The 23,710-nt window shown below is 38.3% G+C and overlaps 2 protein-coding genes across 2 annotated transcripts; one reads left to right on the top strand and one right to left on the bottom strand.

The window, feature by feature from the left end:
* The first annotated feature begins 1,001 nt into the window (after window positions 1–1,001).
* LOC144633782 (uncharacterized) lies at window positions 1,002–13,250 on the top strand. Its single transcript, XM_078492655.1, has 12 exons — window positions 1,002–1,020; window positions 1,579–1,647; window positions 1,865–1,981; window positions 5,306–5,341; window positions 5,564–5,608; window positions 6,122–6,160; window positions 6,502–6,564; window positions 7,192–7,239; window positions 7,647–8,003; window positions 8,373–8,554; window positions 9,139–9,337; window positions 10,048–13,250. The coding sequence occupies exons 3-11, from the start codon at window positions 1,903–1,905 to the stop codon at window positions 9,316–9,318; spliced, it is 1,029 nt and encodes a 342-aa protein (XP_078348781.1). The 5' UTR covers window positions 1,002–1,020; window positions 1,579–1,647; window positions 1,865–1,902; the 3' UTR covers window positions 9,319–9,337; window positions 10,048–13,250.
* A 122-nt stretch (window positions 13,251–13,372) lies between these two features.
* Window positions 13,373–22,612, bottom strand: LOC144633755 (uncharacterized). Its single transcript, XM_078492620.1, has 4 exons — window positions 22,435–22,612; window positions 16,591–21,038; window positions 15,384–16,013; window positions 13,373–14,108 (listed from the first exon to the last, which is right to left on the bottom strand). The coding sequence occupies exons 1-4, from the start codon at window positions 22,490–22,492 to the stop codon at window positions 14,040–14,042; spliced, it is 5,205 nt and encodes a 1,734-aa protein (XP_078348746.1). The 5' UTR covers window positions 22,493–22,612; the 3' UTR covers window positions 13,373–14,039.
* Window positions 22,613–23,710: the final 1,098 nt, after the last annotated feature.

The raw sequence follows: 23,710 nt of genomic DNA, 5'->3' as shown, positions 1-23,710 counted from the left end.
CGGTTTAATTCCCTTCCAAAAACCAACAATTCCAAATTTCAATTCGACCTGGATAGGGGACCGACATGTAAAACCAGCTAGAGCTGACGTGGTTTTCTTGCTAAAAAGAGTAATATAGTAAAGTTTTGGACTGAAACTCTGAATACTGATGATGATCATTTGTAGCAGGTAGTTATTAAAGAAAATAGCTTCTAAGGTTTTATTGAGGTTTCCAGAGGCGAGGAAACAACCGATCACCTTTTATGTTTTAGTTGGTCATCGTGTAACTTAAGAACAGTTAATCTTATTAATTTTTCCGACATTTACGGTTCGAACCTTAATATGTTGTGGGCTCCATTCTGGGTGCTTCGTTTCGAGTTTTGGGAGCTTACTACTTAGGGGTCATTAGGTTCTTTGCACTGATTTAAGTGTTTTCCCTTTCTCGCGAGTACTGCCCGGTATCATGAGAGCAATACACTGTATGAACATGTTTTGTCATTTGTGCGGTTTCAGTGTCTGTTTAGCTTCTAATCGAGATCTAGACGCTAATAATACCACAGTTGGTTGATTATTGACTTGAGGGCCATAAAAGGAAAATAACAGGCAACCGTGACGTGAACACAGCACAACAGCAGTTTCTTCCGCATTATTATTTGCTAAAGCAGTTAATTATTAACCTTTCACGGATTCAAGTTGCCGGTTGTCAGTACGAATTAAAAAAATCCCACTGTGAAACGTATCTCTGAATTAACAAAGGTTCTAAATTAAATTTTCGGCGTCTCGCTGCAGGGGGTGTCAGACCACTTCTCTTTCTGCAGCTTCCTGCATACTTGCCGATTTTATTTTCAAACGGACCAGAACAAGCTAGATAATAAGATAATGTCGGAAAAAATGCTATGTTTCTCGGAATATTTGTTTTTCCGCTCTTTCCCATCAAGCAGGTGGGAATGAGTAGCATAAGGCAAGCACGTGATTCAGACACTTGAGTTCACTGCTAGCTGCTTTTTCGCTAGGCAAGTGTCTATTGTTCACAAAGAAAAGGTAGGTTCATACCATATGAAAACAGACACCTCGTTATTGCGAGCGAGCTCGAAATGCTGCTAAATTTAAACAATCGAAAAAACGAAATTCGCCGCATTCAAAAGAAACTTGCTATTACGTCGAAAAAAAATACCGAACTTGACGGACGAAGGCAGGACAATCAACACGAACTCAATGATTAGAGTTCTATTTTTAGACTAGCGTTATCTTGTGCATAAATTAGCAGAACAAATCAATTCTTGTGGCATTACGTCACGCAGTTCAATGATAGACATCCCGAAGTCTTTCCCATTGTCTACCAAAGTTATTAATGCAAAACCCGCCCGATTGTCGTATCGCTGTTTATATAGGCAAATGCCTTCTGCGTCAAAGTAAAATTTATTGAACGGGTAAACAAGCTTATTCTCGCGGATTTTATATTTCAATTCGGCAAACCCAGCGTTGTTTTTTCTCAACAGCTGCGATTCGCCATTGGCCAGTGATTTTGCAGCTCTGTGACGGATTAAATTTCAGATCAGATAATTTATTATACATTTCGCTTGTTCATTCGTCACCTAGATTACGGGAAGTTGTTTGTGTCAAGTCTCCATAAGGCGGCCATTTTGGGTTGGTTGCTGAAAGTAAACGGTAAGCTTTAATTATTGATATTTCTCCAGATCCCTTGTTGACTCCGGTCTCATCTCGAATCGATATTTCACGGACGGGTTGATATGCGTTTAGTTATTGTCTTCAGTATGCTGATTCGATTCGCCGCTAAGAAGTGACTGACCGCCATATTTCTCAACGATTTTTTATGATTGAATTCAGTTTATCTCGCATACTAACTATCGTTATCTTGCCTTAGAACCACACAGTAAACTGTCAAGTACTTACAACTCAACAATGGCTCGAATTCTACAGTCTGTGTTCAGCTTTATTGTCCTCATATCCTTAGTACGTTATGGCTCAAGTACGACAGCGAGTAAGTGCTGGTCATTATTTTATTATACCTGTCTACTGCACTTTTTGGGCTTTTAGAAACAAACCGTTTTTATTGTTACTACTAAAACACGTTTTATTCGACCTGCATTGAACTGAAGAATTGTTTTCTCTGCGTGAATTTATGTTTTGGGTATCACATATTGTATAGCTTGTAATCGAGCGCTAAACGAGTTTATTTTGAATACAGTATTATTTCATGCCCGGAAGTAACGCAATAATGAGGTTATCATAGTTATTCTGTATAATTGTGGACTTTTTTTATGTAAGTTTAGTGAAGCAATTATCCTATTAAAGCACTTTTTAATATCTGTTCCTACTAACTATGCATTTTGTGAAAGTGACGTTTTTTGCATTGGTATATATTATATTTATTTTATTTTGTTACGCAACAATTCAAATATAGCACTGAGCCTGTTATCTCTGCACCCAATATTGTCCGGAACAGTTTAAATGTTTTGCGTGTTCCGAGCATGCTTTGATAGTGCAATAATTATTTTTTATTATGATTTATTAATTTTTCCGCATGTATAACTTCAAAAGAAGGCTTTTACGTGAACTTATCACCTAGTATGGCTATATCTTATGTTAAGGGTACTATCTGACGAAAACTACGTGATAAAATACAAAAACACAAGCACAATATCTAGATGTCAGAATTCATTTGTAGACCGTATATTAGACCGTATATTAACCAAAACACTGGCAAACCCAAGGGCACCGTACTTGAAGCATAACAAAAAAGGCATCTAAAGGACATTGTGTTGGCGTTGCATCAATCCTCGAAACGAGCCGATTAAAGCGCTAGACTGTTTTAAGCCAGGAAACGACTTAAAAGCCACGCTGTCAAGTCAAACACCTTATAAAGGACCATTTCCTTGACTACCGTGGTGCACGCAATGTAGCTGAAATATGTCGATTTTTTCAGTGAATCAACTGCACTTCGTTTCCAAAATCGTGAAAAAATTAGAGTTTTAATATCTAAAACAGTAAAGGAACATTACAGTAACACAAAAGAATACAAAAGAAGGTAGGGATAGACAATAGTGAAGAAAATTCAAACACTGATTCAGTGATACATTGGTTTGTGCGGCATTTTTGGTTTCACGGTCTAAACTTGTATCACAGAAGCCAGGCTAAGTGCTTTCGCTGTGGTTTATTGTTCAATTTGTTCAATATTTTACCGTTTTAGACGAGTGTCTCTATTATATACCGGGAAAATAGTGTGTGCGTTTCCTATAATTCGTTGTATCATTTTAATTGTCTCGCTGTGTTGAAGTCTTCACGGCTTTGGTGATCAAATCGAAGGCTCTTTATATATTTGTATCTTGGATAACATCCAGTGACAATGAAACTCTGATATGATTAGGATTACCGATACCAAAGATAACGAATTAATTTCTATGTCAGTCAAAAATTGTCGTTTTATGCGAGTTTTTCCCCGTTTTACGTTATGGAGAACATTTATTTTAAAGAATGATGCATTTTGAAATAGCTAAACTCTGAGAGATTTGCAAAGAATCAAGAAATGAGTTCAGTTTTATTTTTTGTTCATTTCTTCATTCGCCCCCATATAATCGTATTTTTGCGGATTTAAGCCTGTTATTAGGAAAATACCTGTTTATTTTACGGATATTTTCGTCTATAGCGGGAAGTGGTTAGGGATTATTGAACAAACAAGGAAGAATTATAATATTTATTTTTTGGGGTCCAAAGTACGAATGTGAATCTGTAAAAGACCGGTTCTGCTGATTCAAGGTCAAATCTGTGTGACACGTGGTTAGAAAAACAGTGCAAGCAAACTGTATGCCGGTTTCTATCCTGTTTATTTGCAGTGCCTTAATTCCTGGGCTAGACAAAATCTAAAAGTGTTTCAGTTGAGGTTCGATCAACAAAATCGGTTTTTGTTATTAAGTGTTTTCTGGGAAGTGCCTTCCAAACTGCATTAATGATACTTTGCTGCCGGTGCAAAGTGAGAAGTGCACTCAATCAGTAAGCGTTTTATTTATAGTGCAGTCATGAGGCAAAATGCAGGGCTTTATGAATCTGATGTCAAACAATTTCGTAGTGTAGTGACAAAACTGATTGAATGAATTGTTTTATGTAATGTTACGATTTTACTCATCGAATTTGATGGACTTAATCGATTTGAGGCGTGCAGACTTGTTTCTAGTCTAAAAAGTATTCATCTATAAGAAAAATTCAGCAGAAAAATTACAGGAAGCTGTGCACGCTTCGCAGTAAAACCATTTTACACAAATAAGATGACATCGGTGACCATGCCCACGCTTTTTTTTGTGGCATTTTTGGACCTTATTCCAAATGGCGGAAGAAATTGGCAACTGGACTATACTTCCGTATACGTTTGGTAAGGGGAAGTAACAAAAGCTCTTTAGAAGCTCTACTTTTTAAAAGAATTTAAAGCAGAAATGGTTCTAGAGTATGTGTAAGTGTTTATGTGTTATATAAGAGGCTGTTAATGTTGTCACTTGAGTGAATTCGTGTAAAGGTGGATTTCTACTGACGCGCAATTTTTTACGTGCGTTTACGTGCGTGAAAAAATTTAGAGACCATGTGTGAACGACTTGCGTAAACGTTTACGCAAGTCGTTCATACATTGTCTCTAAATTTTTTCACGCACGTAAACGCACGTAAAAAATTACGCGTCAGTGGAAATCCACCTTAACCCGTTTTTAAAAATATTCCGCAAAATATTCTAATGTTTGTGTTCAATAAAACAATACACGAGTGGTCAGAAAACCACAAAGCAATCAGTTTAATTGTTTTACAGAAAATAAACAGGAAGTGTTTCCTCCTTCTTTGAACATTTTCAACTGCTATAAACCTAAATCGAAATAAAGCGGTTTCAAACCAAAAAATCGAAAAATTATCGGTCTGGTTCAAAACACAAAAGAAGACGGCAAATAAATTTGCCAAAAACATGTGCATAGCAATTTTTCCTGCTCGTGAAACCTTTTGTTTGCGAAGCAAAAGTTTGTTGCCATCGTGGTTTGCTCAAACGCCCAAAATGAATTGCGCGCACAGAATTGTGCAACAGTCAAGTTAGTTTTTGTTTTCCTTAACGCGATTTTGAATATAAACTTGTTTATCTTAAATCGAAAAACAAATCAAGGCATGACAAATGTTAAGTCCTGTTATCTGTTTTGGTTTTTACATGTTGATAGAAGCTTGACGCTTTATACGTAATTTTCTGTTTTTCTGTACAGTTTTATTAGAATATTGCACATTACATTTACATATGAAAAACGGGTTACACGAATTCACTCTATTGTGTCATTTCTTTTAGTCGCCCCATCTCCAACAGTCGGAAGTAATGCAACTGGTAAGTTTTATTTCCGTTCTTTTCACCTGCTGGAGTTAAGAGTTTTTATGTCCGGCATTGGAACACTTAGTCTTCACACTTATAAAGTTTGGGAATCCCTGTAACATCTATTGAGACTAAATCAGTAGTTCGTAAATGGCACGGTGGCTTGGCCCGTAAAATCGATGGTCACAAAGCTTAAGCGATAACGATCCGATTTATTAATTTTATCTTTTGTTTTAGCCACAGTCAATGCTACTGATTCAGCTACAAACGCAACTTTAACTGGTATGTTTCAGTTATTTTTCTTTTGCATGAACCGGTCACATGGCACAACATCCGCCATGCTCAGGGCGGCAAAAGAATGCAACAGCCAACAAACAAAGTGACTTATAAAACAGTCAATCTTGATTTTTGTTTGTTTTTGATGTCCTCTTGTGCGTAGCTTGCCAAAGAGCCCATTAAGATTAGAATTACAGTATTTTATGAAAATTAAACACACGCTTCCTACTACATCCCCAAAATTTGATTGGCAAATTTTTCTTCCAGGTATATTTTGTTCAGAAGTATAAATTTGCGGAGATTTGTTAGAAAACTGGCTTCCCCGGCAAACGTTGTATTATCGCGCCATGTTTGCTGCACTCTCAAAATGGCGGGAAAAAAGTGTTCTCGTATTCAAGGATAAGTCAGACTAAAAAGACAGGCGATTCCAATTTATGTCAGTGCTAAAAATGTATCAAGTGGTATGGGTATCAGTTAAAGTGTAATAATTATATAATTTTATTCATGTTTTCTGTTTAGTGACAATAACAAGCGGTGACATATCCCCATCTTTTACTGGTAAGTGTGGACGTTTGGATTTGGATAGCAGTCTTAACATTTCTCCGCCCTCATAAGCTCTTTGCCATGGGGGATTTGATTGCAGGGAGCACTCAGATTGCGTTTTGTAAATTTTTGGAAAATGTTGTAGAAAAAAAGTCTTTTATTCAACTGGTCAGCCACAGGAAGGAGTGAGGGCTCTGGGAATATAGTATATTGACTAAAATTCGAAAAGTAGTACGTCTCGATTTTGTTCTCGTACTGCAACTATAAAGGCGTAAGCATGCTTTATGTCTCGTGAGACTCGGTTATTAAAATTCATAGTTATGGAACTCGATTTTTTTTTTTTCAATTTTTTTTAGCTCACCATACAGTTTCAAACTCAAGCGGCAATGGGAGGGCTACTTCAAACATAACTCAGATTGGTAAGCCTTAACTGTTCGTTAGCCATATCATAGAATTAAGAATGTTCTCGTGCAACACATGAAAAAGCATATGCCAACGGCTTATGAATAACCTTTACGTATTTCGGCCCCAAACCTACACTCTTAGACACAAACGTTTATCAGTGTACCTGGAGGTGCCGCTAAGAAACCGCGTAGAGACCTATCTCTCAAACTGACACTTGCTGTACGTTTTTAATTTACTTATTCTTATTATCATTATTCTCGCTACCGATTGTTCCACTCACCAAGTCAGAAACTCCTTGTTAGTAAACACTCTCATTTATCATTCATTGAAGCAACTTTTCTCGCAATATAGAATCAGTTTTCGGTAAAATGTCGCGTCCGAGGCAAAACGCGCTGACCGTGAACAGTGCTTTTTAGCCCGTTGTATCAAAAAAATAAACATGATATAGTAATAATTTTTACATATTATGCATTTTTTATTGGGCGTTTTTTCTCATACCCAGTGCACCTTACAACAGATCTAAAAATTAATTTTCCTAAACTTTCTACATGTACTACAATATTAAAAAACAAATCTACTTTATAATTTATTTATTTATTTATTAACTTCTTTGTTTGTTTGTTTGTTCATTTTCCCTTTAGCTCCACGCCCAAGCAGTAATGTTACACTTTCAACAACAATACCAACTGGTAAGTTTAATTTGTGTCAGTAGGAAAAAATTGTTACAGAGAAAACACCTCGATCAACATATTAAACTTACGTTTTGATTGTAAGAAAATACGTTTAGTTTGCGTACTTTACGGGACTTTGTTAGTTAGTTTAAGACTTCTGTCTTTCTCTTAATGATTTTCACTTCCAGATGCTTTTACACTCTTTCTGCATTTCTTAAATCCAGTTATATACTGTAATACTCAGCACGTTAATCCCATCCTCCCTCTGTAACTGTGCGACTGCTGTACACCCTCGTTGCTATGCAATCACGCTGTTCAATTCTGGACTTGACACATCATTTTCAGAATTATCCGTAGGCCCTCAGAAAAATATGAAAATACCATGGATTACTTTGGTTGCAATAACTTATGTTATCATCTTTTAGTACCGCCGGTAACAAAGAAGTTCGAAGCAAGAATTGAGGTGAACGAAACGTATAAAGCTGACTACGGCAACACCAGTTCAGCAGAATTCAACGCGTTTGTAACTGAATTTAAGTCAAGAGTAGGACAGTTTTTGAGTAACAAGCTATTTGGTTTTGAACGCGTTGAGGTTACGAAGCTATCAAGTGGAAGCGTGGTGGTGGATTTTGATATTGTAGTAAAGAAACCGTCGAATGCGACAGTGGATATCATATTTAAGGCTCTGAATGAAAGTAATAGCACACAACTGGGATACAAGTTGCTTGGAGACCCCATTGTGAAGTTACCTCAACAGCCATCCTCTTCAATCGCTCCAACAGGTACTGATAACATCAAAGTTTTCCTTGCTAATTGTCATACATTTTATTTTATTCCCATTGGGAGAATTTACCTTTTGATGAAACTTTGTTAACACTGGTCCTTCGTTCTCGTAAGATTTGTTATCAAAGGTTAAAAGAAGTGAGATAAATTGAAGGGAGTTATTGGTCCTTATTCTTTTTATTTTTTAGACCTCAGCGATACACCTCTTATCAGACATACCTACCCACCACCCCCCCCCCCCCCTCGCCACCAAACTCACCCCTACCCTACCTCCCTCACCTCGCCCCTCTAGAACAGATAACAAGCGTTACAGCTTAGACTGGTGATGTAACTCATTTTTGGTAAACCGGAGTATTTTTGTATTTCAGTTTCCCCTACTAAGTCAGCACCTGTAACCAAGGCGACTACAGTACCACCTACAAGTTCAACAAAGGGAACCGAAATCTGGGACAAGGCCATCGACATGGCCACACCCATGGGCACATTCATCATTGTTGTGGTGGCCGTGGCTTTAATTATCATCCTTCTCATTGCTCTGATCTGCGTCTGCGTAAGTCTATTTCGGTCATTAAACTGAAGTCTTGTTATTATTTCTGCTTATTTGCCTATATATTTGCTTTTCTATGCTGTTTTTATTTGAGATTTTCCACGGTGACCAGGGATTCTGAAACACTTTTACAGCCCCCTTTGAAGCGAGAATGAACTACAGTATTGCAGTACTTTAGAAGTTCGTTTAGAAAGTGATTTTCACTATTTGTCACCGTAACTTTGCCCAAACTCCCGTAATATTTCACCCTTTTTCCTTTCCCTGTTTCGCAGTTTTAAATCTTAAATAACAGGGTTTCAAAGAGGTGGTGCCTGTTGTCTGGGAACCCTAAAAGTTTCCCTGAGCCTGGAGCCTAATCGTTTTACTGCTTGGAGTCTTCCTATCATTTAGTGGAGTGGAGCGCAGAAAATGTTTGCCACAGAGCCCGAAGCCCTGAGCCCGGCTGTTTTGGGCCCAGAGCTCTGGAACCCTGAACCCCTTTAGGACCCTGAAATATTTTTACACACTAAATAACCAAAAGGCTGGAAACTTTGAAAAAAAAAATTAAAAATGATCAACTGTTTTTGTTTGTTTGTTTTTTTTTTCAGTGTAAATACAGGAACCTCAAGAAAAAGACCCATTTTCCTGACCACATGGCTATCAATGATTCTGAGTGGATACGAAGCAGTGATGATCTGCTCATGTGGGAACGAAATCTGCGCGCTTCAGAAGTGAAAACCACAAATGGTGTATCGAACAGACCTATCAACGATAAACGAACGGCTTGAAACGTATGGAGCGTTTGGGGTGAGCAGATATTTTTGCTTTGTACATTACTGCATGAGTTAAAAACCTTGTAAGGACAAGGAGTCTGAAGTCTTGTATATTTATAATAATTAAAATATTTATACAGGGTAGTCACTTCAATTACACAACTGCTAACAACGTGGGCCCTGTTAAAATAATAACTGAAATTGTTAAGAAGACGATAAAGGTAGAAACTAAAAACATATCATAAAAGACAAACTGACATAGATAGTACATTAGAAACTCTAAAACAGAAAAATATAATGTTAAAATTGTTACAGATTATGAAAAAATGTCATAGATATTGTGTGAATTAATCTCTTTTCTGTTCGAAGTTCGTTCCTTCCTTTCTGTCTTCGTTAGGCCCTACGTTCGTCCTTCCGCCCTTCAGTTGCCAAGTTGTTTCACGGAAAAGATCCTCTGCTTCCTAACAATAGCGACAACCATTCCATGTCATAAAATCCAAAATGGCGGTGCGCAGGGAATTTGAAAGCGATAATCGTCTTCATTTTTGGTTGCTATTAAATGTTTTTTTCTCTCTTGTCCAGTACAATTTGAATTTAGGCGTTATTTCAAACAATTCAACGCAACTTTTCGTAACAGTGCAGTGAAGGTTCCCTTTAAGAGGAAATAACTTGTCGAACACTTTAGGAGATTTGCCTTCGTTATCGTCTATTTATTTTTTTTTTTCTTTTTCTATTTACAATCAGACCAAAGGACAAAGGAAAGCTTGTGGCCGGACACCAATAAAGTGGAGTCGAAAAACAAGCTGAGTAGATGAACAAACTGAGTAGAAGAGCAAGCTTAGTAGCTGTCTCAATCTAAAGCCATAGCATGATTCAGAATAGTTTCAGTTACAGATTCTCATGTTAAGCCTGCTTTTCACTAGCAGCGCAAGCGCAAACGCAAGCACAAGAGCCCTTATATCACCGTGCATGCAAACAAAACACAAGCACACGGATTCAATTTTTCCTTTTCCTTGTACTTGCTCTCGCGGTGTGAAACGCTTGCGTCGGCGTTGGCTTCAGGTGACACAAATCTCTTGTGCTTGCACGTGTGTTTGAGTAGCAAGTGAAAACCAGGCTTTAATGTATAGCAGTTATTGGCTATCGATTTATTTTATTTTAGCCCTTGAAGCCCCAGTAGCGACATTCAAGTTCGTCATACATTTTTTAAGCGCTTCATAAGAAAATTTGTTTAAATATCAGGTCAATTTCCTTAAGTTTCCGATATACTGAGAAATCGGAAAGAAATATGGAATTGAAGGAAATTTGTGTGAAGGAGTGGTTATTTTTACAGATTCCGGGAAGTTTAGGATTAAAGGATGAAACCTGTGTAAATATACATGTATGTAGCATTTTGCGTTTTAAGTGTGCTACTCCCTCAAAACTTTTTTCCCGTTTTACAAGTGTGATTATTAACGGATCGTATGAATTTATAAGAGATATAGAAACCGTTTTATATAGAAAGTTTATATAAGATTACAGTGGAACCTCGATTTAACGAACCTCTATATAACGAAGTCCTCGGTTTGACGAACGATTTTCTTCAGCCCGTCCAAAGTTACAGTAAAATGTACGGAACAGGACCTCGATATAACGAACCTCGATATAACGAAATCCTCGTTATAACGAACACAATCCAGAGACCCAAACGTAAAATGTACCTCGAAATAACGAAATATTGTCAACACGCGACAAAAGATGAATGCGGAACAGACCAACAAAGATGAAAGTCCTTTAATCCTGTAACAAGAGAACAAGTTCAAGTACATATGCTCTTACTATTTTAACAATAGAGTGTTTCTGTCGAGGAACTATCGGCTGATAGTTGCCCCGCGGAAATTTGATGTTCTTAAAACAAATATTAGCCCGAGAAGCGAAGCTTCGAGGGCAAATATGCTAGTTTTAAGAACATCAAATTTCCAAGGGGCAACTATCAGACCGATAGTTCCGAGACAGAAACACTCTATTGTCTTTATTGTTCACCACTAAATTTTCTTCCGCGCGCACATACAAAAACAAGCATCGTGAATTATTTTTACTTTTGAGGATAAAAAAACTCAATTGAAAGCCGAAATTTAACAAACGAAACAAAACCAGACGAGAAATTCACTAAATGCAGTGAATTTGGTTGGGGTTTTTTGTCTGCAGGCAGCTTGTTTACAAAAAACAGTCACGGGCGGGCACTATCGATCCGGGCATTTTTCACGGAAGGGCACTATGGGCTGATAGTGCCCTCCGGCGGACGGGCACTATCGCGTTACGTGTTCAATTTAAACCAATCAGAATCGGAGAAAATTTAGTGGTGAACTATAAGTGCATATATTGGACATTATAAATGTTATTTTCAGAAATCATCAATATCCGGAAATGCTGGGTTCGTAGTGCAGCGTAAAATTGTTAAAAATTGATGAACTATTCCTCGATATAACGAACATTTTGGTTGTTTTTCCGCGAATTCGTTATATCGAGGTTTTCGATATAACGAACCCTCGATATAACGAACAAATTTCCCCAGTCCCTTGGCACTTCGTTAAATCGAGGTTCCACTGTATATGAATAAGCAGAATACAAGTCTATTGCCTTAGTTTATAAGAAAATTGATACATTATTACATTAGTAAATAATTAAGTAAATAGTGGCTACCAAAGCTGATTAACGCAATAATAAAAGTTTACCGAGATTTTTATTTTTACAGCTAAAAGTTACAATGTGACATTGTCAAAGCTTAAATGATGGACCAACAAACTAAAAGAACTACATTTGTAAAAAAAATGATTACCGATACCTCATAAAACTAAACTTGAAATTGGCTCAGTCAAATTCGAATTCAGATTACACTATTCTCGATAAGCTGATGCATAATCTATCTTGCTTTAAACAGCCGGCCTAAAGCTAAGAGACGTAACATCTTTTCAAAAGGATTTACGGAATTTTTTTTTTAACAAACTGTTGTGCAGCGTTCCCTGGTGAGCAAGTGAACAAATGCCCACGCTCTAAACCTTAGCTGCACTCAAAGTTAGAAAGCTTGGGGTCAATTTGCCTTTTTATCTCTGAGTTGAGTACTATAATGTAGTGCTGTAACTTTTCTTAGTAACTCTGTATTATGGTCGGCTGTACACTGTAGATGAAATCTTGTTTGTTGGTTCGTCTTGTTCAAGGACATTATATTATCAGTTTTACTGTAGGGTCGCCTACTACCTCTTGGAAGGAGACATGTAATTAGTTCTTAAAGAACTAACTAACAGGTCACAATAATGGCTCTAGAAAACAATAGAGGTAGGGTTTACAACGAGGGAATGAAAATAGATATTTTAGAGAGGGAGTGGCTTACTTGAATTTTATCTTGAGCGCGTCGAAAGTGTCAGCTGGATAATTTTGCTCCCTTGGGAGCTTTTGCCGGCGTGGCTGCCTGCCACAGTGGGTCCCATTTTGTATGCTTGCCTCATGTTTTCACCACTTGACACTCGCTATCCGCTCACAGAAAATAATGAGAATTTTCTATATACAAACAACGGGGCTTGGATGAGTTCCTAGAGAAATTGGGAGGGGGGTGGGGGGAGGAGTAATAGCGTATATATATAATAGGGAGGGAGAAGAAAGAACGGGAGTTAAAGGACCGAACGGAGGCCTCCATGTTACTCAAGTAATTGCAGAAAATCTAATTAATTGTCATAGGACATTAAATATATCGCCAATCAAAGGAGTTTGGTATTATTTTCCTTTGTACTTAGTGAGCAATTTGGGTAGCTACATGTTTCAGTATAAATGCCTTACTTCGTAGCCAGTCAGATAAAAGAACTTAAGTATGAGATATATTGCCTTTTGTAACTTTTTCCTGCTTGATTTATGACAAAGTTTATTGAATATCGTAAATTAATTGTACTTAATAAAGACTAGTTTTACAGTGAGTCAAAGTAGGACATACTTTTGTTTACTTATTTATAGCAATTTTAATGACTTCTTTCGTAAAAAATGAATCGTTAAATTAGAAATTATAACGTTGCATTATGTACTTCAAGCTAGGTTTTTGCTATAACCTGATAACACAGTTATCCTGCTCAGCTTTTAATATTTTTATCGCACAACTGTTAATCATTATTAATTTTTTTCAAAACTCTAACGAACTTCTATTTATCGTCCCTACAAAAACAAGATATTTCTGCATTAAAAAACCGTTTGCCAAAAGGGACCAAAAAGGTCAGAAACTAGAAACGTCTATCAGCTCGTTGAACTACATATCGAAACAAACACGCGAGTTCTGATTTCAACCAACGAAGACTGAGCATGGTTAATGAGGGATAATCAATTGATTGATTACAATAGGTAATTGTAACCGGACTTTTTTATAGAACAGCAATCGTAACTTTGCATACGCGCGTTTCCGTATTTTTGCTACGAGGTCTCACTGGTTTGTTGTGATATCTTGATGTTGGATGACACTGGCTTTGATTGTTATGATTATAGTTATAAAACTGCACACTGTATAAGCTGAAACTATTACTACAGACATCTGCAAAAGGATGATATAAATTATTCTTTTGGTTTACACTATTTCGCTAGTGTTTAGTTTCACAACTGAAACGACTGTTTTTGTTTTGCTTAAATGTCTTCTATGAGGGAAGTTATCTTCGCTTCAGCTGATTGCAGATTTTGATTGTCTTGTGTACACCTTCACCAACTGTTGTTATTGTTTCTTTTTACAATTTCTCTTCATCTTTGTAGCCTTGATTTTTGTAAGCCCTTTTATCGTCATTTGCGGTGGTCTCCTATAAAAGAAAGTAATTTTTGTTAGATGTTTAACAATTATTCCACGAGCGCGCGTTGGATAGTTGGCTATAACTATCACCTATCCAAATAATTGTTTTATTAAAAACACGCAAAGAACTGCAATATTTGAGCTCCCCAGCTATTTTCGTTGACGCGTATCGGCTACCATATTTGTGGTCAATGGTATATGAGCTCATATACCATTGCCTGTTAACCAATCAAAAGGCAGGAATTGCAATATACCATTATTAGTTTTTAATAATAACTGTTATATACTTAGCAAGAAAGATGAATTATCCCCTCCTTATTTAAGCAAAGAAACTATAGAAATTTTTATATTGCTATTTATACTTCAATTATACATCATTGCTCGATACGCTGTTTCATTCATACAACAGTCATACATTCGATTTTTGTTTGTTGTATTTCAAAATACTATATCCATATTTGGGAATTTTTTTGCTGACCAAAACCAATCACGCATTGTCATTCTTTGTGCGTCACAATCTGCAATGGAGTCGAGTTGCAAACAAATTCATGACGTTGCAACCACATGGCAAAAATGTAAAAGACTACCGCGACATACCCGTGCCAGTTGATTTGTACAGTTTTGCAACACCGAACTTAACAAGCCCTATTGCCCAAAACCTACCATTTGCAGTATACCCGAATGGCAGGATCCCAAAGGGCGGCGGGAGGGGGAAAGGGAGGAGGGAGGGAAGATGGAGAGACTGGGAGCCCTACAATTGTCGTTATGAAGCCTGGATTTAACACCATCGTTTTTGGGCTTCGAGCCATAATATATAATATTGCCGCAAACCATACAGCCCGGAAAAAGTTTGCCACAGCGCTCGGAGACCTAGGGCATTTACCAACAGAATTTTCGTTTGAAAGGGTAAATGGTACTCATCATTCTGGTGGAATCCTCAGACGCAATTCCTCTTTTTCCGTTCCAACCACAATAACCTGAAAATCCATGTACCATTTGTCAAACCATGCTCGCCCCACGCCCCATTCCTCACGCAGGTATTTAGCAGTATCATTTTGACCGTTTCATTCCGACTGGTATTTTTGTGCAAATGGTAAACGACCCGGACTAGCCGAACCAATTTCAGAGGAATTTAGCAGTCAACTGGAACAGTTCCGTTCAGACCAAATCTTCGTGGAAATGGTAAACGCTCCTATTATTTTGAGGTCCAGAGCCCCGAACCCCTTTGGCATCCCGAACCGGAGAACGAGCAGTATTGTGATTTGTAAACAAATGTGAGACCTACCTGTTGGTTTTCTATGGCTTGAAATACATCAGAGTTTGATTTTATTGCTTCGCTACTTCCATTACTACTATTAACTTGGTATTGTGTTGCTCGCACTACGTCTTCTCTAATGTTTTGATTTGGTTCATTTATCGGTGATGTCACGGTGTTTGATGTTATGGCGTCCTTGCTGTGCCCAGAGGTAATGTTGCCGATGCGCGCATTTGCCGCCATTCCATCCTCGTTATGTGAACGATTGTCCTCACTATTGCTGTCTACAGCGTCATATATCCTAACAGTAGGTGGCTCTTCTGTGACGTCCTTTCTCTCCATGCTTAATATGTAGTTGTTTGATGTGGTTGGGTCCCTGCTGGAATCTATCCACTCATAACTACTGTTGTTGGTGTAATCTTTGGACTTCATTCTGCCTTCCTTGAGAGAAAGGCTTTGCTCGCTGTTACTGTTCACAATGCCGTCAAATGAATCTTTCTCTTTGACGTCTCTTTTCCTTTCCTCCATCCTTAATATCACAGGTTTTGATGACCTTGAGTCTGAAGTTTCAGTGTACAGATAGTCGAGGTAATTGTTGGCGCTAGTAACCTGGTACTTTCGGCTTCTTCTCACTCCACCATGTTGTTTAGTCAGTTTAACCTGGAGAATAAGCAAAACAAACCGATGGTGAAACTTACTTAATAGGTGAAAGCACAATAGGCCCAGTCATGAGTGTTAGAAAGGCTTACATACAGTAGAACGGGTGGCATGGTCGATATTCAAAGCAAGAATCAGGAGGTTCCCATAGTTCGCATGTGCGGCTGTATAAGAAGTCAGAATGACTCAATACAGTTTATCAACACAGAACAACAGAAGAACAATGATAATTAATCCTACAGGAAAATTAATTATTAACACTGGGGAAAATTACTTTTAATAACGTTTGTCAAAATTTATAGCGTTCTCGCACTTAGTAAATGAACCAAGCGTCTTTTCGATGTTAATTTGTTTTCTCGAAGTGAAAAGGCATGGACTTCAGTTACTCGCAAACAAGATTATAATGATTTTTCTTTAACTTTCCTGGCAGTCAAATATTTCCAATATCTGCAGCAAAAGCCTTGAAGAGATAACCTATGCTTACTAAAACGTAGAACTTGCCCATTTATTTTATTCAGGAAATTTTTATGACAATGTCTGTTTAGTTATCTGAATTAGCAAGAAACAAACGGACACTTACCACTAAAATGCATATAATTAGCACCAACAAGAATACCAGGATGCCAGCAACAATAAGAATAATAACCCATCGTTCTAATGATTTGTCTTCACTTGTAGGAATGGTTGTGGGTAAGGAAGGCGCAGTAGTAGTTTCTTTTTCCTTCACTTGAACGCTTTTAAGAGGCAGGTCCAAAACACCAGTACTGTTCGCCTCAATCAGTCTATTTTCTACCACAGTCTCGTTCAGTTGCGCACTTTTTCTTGCAAACACAGTAAAGTCAACACCAACGCTACTCTGCCATAAGCGTAGAACTTGCACGGAAAGAAAGCCATCGAGAGTTTTCAGCGCCTTAGTAAGTTTTCTTTCAATTGTAGACGCAAGAGCTTGGAATTCTGGTGTGTATTCGTATTCGTATTGCGGCAACCAAGTCATCTGTAATACCATGCGACCTTCATATTCCTTTGGACTTTCAGGTGGAGGTACTGAGGTTTGTATCGAAACACTGACTGTAGGTACAGGAGCTATTGTTGCAGTTCCAATAGTTTTTGTCGCATCAAGACTAATGCTTGGGATCGTGCTAGTGAATGGCAGTGCTACATGTGAGGAAGTTGTGGTTTCTGTTTGGATGCTGTCCAGCGTGCCTTTGGTTTTAGAAGATAATGTCCAGCTTGTGTAACTAGGAAGAACACTCGTACTTACTGATCCAAAAGGCTGATCAGTGGTTGATCTAATGGCAGACGAACTCGTTTCAAAAACTGGGGATGCCACAGATGTTACTTCCGTTATTTCACTGTTCCATGAGGTAACTAAAGTCGAATTCAAAACTGTGTTAGTTGATAATTTCAAGGATGTCAGTGGAGAGCTCGGATGTTTAGAAGTACTAGTCGAAGAGACAGGACTACTTTGCTTCACCAAATCGTTTGTGATGCTTGAGAAGCCAATGATGAAATCCGTTGTCGCGATTTCACTGCTCACAGTCATCCGACTAGTTAACGCTTCAGTGTTAGTGGTACTGTTATACGAAAAGAGCGACGACTTTATTGCTTGATATGTTGTGAAAGGGCTTTCGATGAATGTGCTTGTAGTCGATTCGGTCCTTTTCGTGGGCGGGGACGATGACCCAAGAGTAGTTACAGCTGTTGATAATCGTGCATCAGTCGACGCCGTCTTTTGTAAATCACTTGATATGATTTGACTACTTTGTGTCGCAGAATTAAGTTTTTTTGTCGCCAGAGTATGAGGTGTTCCTTGAGACGTGGTTCTTGAAAATGTCACGTTCCCTGGTGGTTTTGACTGTGTGGCAGATAGTAGAGACGTCACGCTATGCGTAGAATGAACAGACATTGACGTTAATATACGAGTGGAGTGTAGCAGAAACGTCGTCGGCATCTGAAATGTATTCAGTGATGAATTACTGGGCATGATTTCCTTGGTCGTAGAAGTTGATGAAAATTGCAAAGAATGTCGTGTTGAACTAAGTGACACGGTAGCCGTACTGAACTTCTCAATAGATGAGACCATGGAATTATCGTAGGTGTTCTGCACTGTAGAGGTCTCCCTAGTGTCAGGTACACTTGTAAGGGTTGAGGATGGAACACTCGACGCTTGCTCTTGCTCGATATTGCTTGACACTGTTTTTGTAGAATGGGATATCGCGATGGTCACCGATGAAAGCTTCAAGTTCACTGTCGTACCGAGAATAATGATTGACGATAATGATGACGATGGCAACGGCGTTGGTGAAGGCAATGATAATGATGATGATGATGATTTTGTTGTTGTTGTTGTTGACGACAACAATGAGGACATCGATGATGGCGATGGTGATGCTGATGGTGATGATAATGTTGATGATGGTGATGATGCCATTGTTTTCGTAGTTTCCATTTCTTTCACTTGAATGCTCGTAAGAAGCAGGTCTAGAACACCAGTATTGTTCGCCTCAATAAGCCTTTGCTCTACCGAAGTTTCGTTCAGTTCTGCACTTTTTCTGACAAACACAATGAAGTCAACACCAACGCTACTCTTCCGTAAGCGTAAAACTCGCACAGAAAGAAAGCCATCGAGAGTTTTAAGCGCCGTAGTAACGTTCCTTGTAATTCTAGACGCAAGAACCTGGAATTCTGAAGTGTTAGAGTATTGGTATTCCGGCAGCCAAGGCATCTGTAATACCATACGACCTTCAAATTGCTTTGGCCTTTCAGGTGGTGCTCCTGTAGTTTGTGTTGAAACGGTGACTGTAGTTACAAGAGCCATCGTTGCAGTTGTAAAATGACTTGTTATTGACACAGTAGTTGCTACTGAAGATGAAACACTTGATAATACCTCTGATGATGTTTTGACAATGGGAAGTACGCTAGTGGAATCTAATGTTGGGGAAGCGGATGATGTTGCGGTGGCGAAACTTTGGGTTTGTGAGATAGAGACAGAGCCTGTCGTTGATACAATAGTTGAAATTGAAGATGAAACATTTACCAGTACCTTGGATGACGATGAAACGGTAGAAACTATACCAGTAGAATCTGGTGTTAGGGTAGCTGATGATGTTATAGTGGCCGTACTTTGAGTTTTCAAAGTAGGCGCCGAACGTGATGCTGATGCACTAGAAGATACTGAAGATGAAGCAGTTACTTGTACCTCGGTTGATGATGATGGAACGCTAGAAAGTACACTAGTGGAATCTGTTGTTGGAGTAGTTGATGTTGCTACAGTGGTCGTACTTTTAGATTGAGAGGTAGACGCAGAACTTGATGCTGAGGCACTAGTTGATACTGAAGATGAAACAGTTACTTGTACTTCGGATGATGATGACGATGAAACGGTAGACACTTTACCAGTGGAATCTGTTGTTGGGGTAGTTGATGATGTTACAGTGGCCGTACTTTGAGCTTGCGAGAAAGACGAAGAACGTGTTGCCGATGCACTAGTTGATACTGAAGATGAAGCAGTTACTTGTACCTCGGTCGAAGATGATGGAACGGTAAAAACTACACTAGTAGAATATGATGTTGGGTTTGTTGATGATGTTGCAATGGCCGTACTTTGAGGTTGAGAGGTAGACGCAGAACTAGATGCTGATGCACTATCTGACACTGACGATGAAGCAGTTACTTGTACCTCGGTTGATGATGATGGAACGGTAGAAACTACACTAGTGGAATATGATGTTGGGGTAGTTGATGATTTTACAATGGCAGATGCAACACTTGATGCTGATGCACTAGAAGATACTGAAGATGAAGAGGTTACTTGTACCTCGGATGATGATGATGAAACGGTAGAAACTACACTGGTGGAATATGATGCTTGGGTAGTTGACGATGTTACAGTGGCTGTACTTTGAGGTTGAGAGGCAGATGCAAAACTTGATGCTGATGCACCAGCTGCTACTGAAGATGAAGCAGTTACTTGTACCTCAGATGATGGTGAAACGGTAGAAAGTACAGTGGCCGTACTTTGAGCTTGCGAGGAAGACGCAGAACTTTTTGCCGATGCACTAGTTGATACTGAAGATGAAGCAGATACTTGCACCCCATATGGTGATGAAACGGTAGAAAGTGCACTAGTGAAAACTGATGTTGGAGTAGTTACAGTGGCTGTACTGTGAGCTTGCAAGGAAGATGCAGAACTTTTTGCCGATGCGCTGGTTGATACTGAAGATGAAGCAGTTACTTGTACCTCAGATGATGAAACGGTAGAAAGTACACCAGTGAAATCTGTTGGGCCAGTTGATGATGTTATAGTGGCCGTACTTTGAGCTTGCGAGGAAGACGCAGAACTTTTTGCCGATGCACTAGCTGATATTGAAGATGAAGCAGTTACTTGTACCTCAGATGATGATGAAACGGTAGAAACTACACCAGTGGAATCTGATGTTGGGGTGGAGAAAGACGTTACACTGGCTGTTCTTTGATATCGTGAGGCTGTTGTTGCTACACTAGCTGACTCTGTAGATGAAGCACTTACCAGTACCTTGGATGATGATGATGATGATGATGATGATGATGATGATGATGATGATGATGATGATGATGACGATGATGATGATGATGATGAAACAGTAGAATGTACACTAGTGTAATCTGTTGTTGGAGTAGTGCCTGATGTTGCAGTGGTCCGACTTTTGTGCAGTGAGGTAGACGCAAAACTTGATGCTGATGCACTGGTAGCTGCTACTGAAGATGAAGCGGCTACCTGTACCTCGGATGATGATGATGAGGATGATATTGTTTTTGTTTGAAAAGTCGTCGTGGTATGGTAAAGAGTAGTTGTCGCACTACTTTCTCTATGGGAAAGCAAATTTGAATTGCTAGTCACTTTTAAGGCACTCTGCTGAGTTACCGAGATCGTGGTAGTTTGGGTCTGCTTTGAAACTGTGACGTTTGACGTCTGCGTCTGCGACGTTTGAAGGGATAGCTCTGCCGTAGTTGGTTTGTAGCTAGTTGAAGTAGCAGTTTCATCTATTCCTTTAAATTATAGACAGTAAATGATTCCGTAAAAAGGTATAAAATCAACATTAGCTAACATTGGCTAACTATATAAATATACAGCACCATAAAACATAAATAACCGAGTTAATTTTCTTGTTTCGTGGGTCCATAAACCTATATCGTAACTTAATGAGATATTAACTAAATAGCTATTACCCCATGCTATTGTTAGGTACTCCAGTTATTCAGCACTCTTTTTTTAGGCTATGACTCATGCTTTAAGCTATGAGTCATGCTTTACATTACGGTGATTCAGGGTGAAACAAACTTGCCTTTAGTTTTCAGTAACGTTTAAATACTATTTCACCCGCTTTTTTCAGAAAAAGGCTTTTACGAAACTTTTCATCTTCCGTTTTGTTCTATAGCTAAGCAGATCATCTTTTTATTTCTCGTACAAGTTTGTATAGGTGATGCAACACGGAAATAATTAGCAAGAATATTACATATAACGCTGATGTGACAGTAGCCATTTGCTCCAGTAGAGACACTGCAGAGCGAAATCGACATCATTTTTGTCGTAACGGCAAGTTCGTTCTTGTCATTGGGTCTTGCGAAGCACTTACTAACAATCTTTCTGAATAGTTTTGAAACAGGTTTCACAATGATTTACCACATTGCTATATTTAGAAGCCAGCGACAATGTCTCGATTAAATTGACTAAAACCTCTGAAATCATCATTATTCTTTGAGTTTGTGTTAAATTTCACGCAAGTTAATTTAAGCTTTTGTAAAAGAAAAAGTTGAAATTTACATAAATCTTTCTTACTTATTCACAAAACAAACAAGAAAAAACTTATCTAAACTAAGCAAACTTTGGTTAAAAGCGGCTAAGCGGTTTTGAGGACGTCCTCGTATATAATTCTTATAATAAAATTCATAATTTTAAAATTCTAAGTAGAAACAGAACGGAAAAAAGTAAAACAAACAACTGCCAGTAATGCATTAACAAAACAAACAGTTCTTCATGTCAAATATGACATTTGTGCAGAAGGTTTTATTTTTCACGGCCGCTTGGTAAACAACTTTTCCCTTCAATTTGCACTTTTTTTGTAAAAATCATGTCTTAAAACTAAACTTATAGAAAAGGTGTAAAAACGTTTTTAGCCATTTAAGTTTTGTTCGATAAAGTAATACTTTCAGTAAGAATTCTTAACATATTCAACACATTAGTAACAGAATTATATCAGTTGTAGACTGAGACACGAATATTGTCTAATGAGAATATTACGTGTCGACCAAAACAGTTAAAAAAAATTGAGGCATATCAGGGTTTTTTTCATGAGTCCAAGTTTAGGTTGATTCGATTCAACAGTGGAAATTTAAAACAAAATTCCACATTTATCGAGGTGATAACGTCAAACGAAAGACTTACCTAAAACCAAGGGCATAATCCCCATAATGACAGCTGGGAAAATCCAGCAGAACGCCATTTTGCCAAAAACCAAGACTTTCTACGGCATAATCGCTTTCGCCCGTGCAAAGACTTTCCAGCTATCTTCTGTAAACCCGGGTGAAATTAAGGCATCGCTCGATAAATCGCTCAATAAATAATTAACAGTGTTCTCAGTTTCGACGCCGATTATGACATTGTCTTTAATACACCTGTCGCGCGATGTGGGGTAGGCGGGATAATGGATGCATGACCTTTTAGGGAGCAATCTTGAGCAAACCTGAGAAGTGGGCTTAATAAAACAAATTAATAACAAAACAAACGAAGGCTCGCATTTTCATACTTAATGACGCACTCTAGCTTAGCAACAAATACATCAAGCTGAAACGACCGTGGGGAAGGAAAATGTAAATATAGAAAATATACCGATAACTGCGCGGCTTCCGGTATGTCTAAACTCAACAGAATGCTAAAAAAACTTTTCATCTAAGCTGACGTTGTTCGGTTGGTAACTCTAAGATATGCGTAAACAATCGCCAGCTGAGATGAACTTCGACTTCTGAAAGGGAAAAATCGCAATTTTAATTAAGAACAAATTATGGTGAAACGCTTTACTTTTGAATCACGACTCAACTTTCTTCGTTCGGTTAAAAAAGGCCGAGAAAGCGGGCATTGGGTTTTTTGCAGTGCTTTCTTTCACAACGCGAAAGAAATTGAGATTTTGGGGTTAACCCCAAAATCTCAATTTCTTTCCGTAAAACATTTAAACAAACAATGAGTTGTTTCGATCGAAGAATTGTCAAATTATATCCAAAATGAAGTTAATATGCCGCATGTGCGCTGAAAAAGGAAATTAATAAAGCGAAGCATAAATGTTTTAAATCCTGATTCAAAATCCCGAGAACAAGCCTGGACTTATTTTTGTTCGATCTACTTTTAATCATCGTTCTTTTTTTTCTGGAAGGTGTATTTTTGGATGGGCTTATTCGCTGAAGAACTTGCATGTAGCAGTACTCAATCCCAACAGACCCAAAGAAGACTATAAATCGTCAGAAAATACTTTGTTAACTTTTGTCGTTTAAGATTTGAGGCTTGGTGACATTTTTGGACGGGCTTATTTTTGATGTATGGGGAGGGGGTGGGGGAGGGGACGTAAGGGCTTATTATATGAATTTTATGTATTCAAATTCTTCAATCGCGCTTTCTTTCAAATATTTAAAAACTTTTAATTGCTGAGTATCTTGACTGTATATTTCCG

The sequence above is a fragment of the Oculina patagonica genome, chromosome 12, assembly GCF_052425735.1.
Source record: "Oculina patagonica isolate OP01 chromosome 12, crgOcupat, whole genome shotgun sequence".
Taxonomy (NCBI): domain Eukaryota; kingdom Metazoa; phylum Cnidaria; class Anthozoa; order Scleractinia; family Oculinidae; genus Oculina; species Oculina patagonica.
The sequence above is the reverse complement of the archived record's forward strand: the minus strand, read 5'-3'. Positions and strand labels throughout refer to the sequence as shown.

Bases quoted from the DNA above. Each gene is read 5' to 3' on its own strand.
- LOC144633782 (XM_078492655.1), top strand. From the start codon at position 1,903: ATGGCTCGAATTCTACAGTCTGTGTTCAGCTTTATTGTCCTCATATCC. The intron at 1,982-5,305 runs GTAAGTGCTGGT...CATTTCTTTTAG, and splicing joins TGGCTCAAGTACGACAGCGA to TCGCCCCATCTCCAACAGTC. The intron at 6,565-7,191 runs GTAAGCCTTAAC...TTTTCCCTTTAG, and splicing joins TTCAAACATAACTCAGATTG to CTCCACGCCCAAGCAGTAAT.
- LOC144633755 (XM_078492620.1), bottom strand. From the start codon at position 22,492: ATGGCGTTCTGCTGGATTTTCCCAGCTGTCATTATGGGGATTATGCCC. The intron at 16,014-16,590 runs GTAAGTGTCCGT...CTTATTCTCCAG, and splicing joins TAATTATATGCATTTTAGTG to GTTAAACTGACTAAACAACA. The intron at 14,109-15,383 runs GTAGGTCTCACA...TTTCTTTTATAG, and splicing joins AAGCCATAGAAAACCAACAG to GAGACCACCGCAAATGACGA.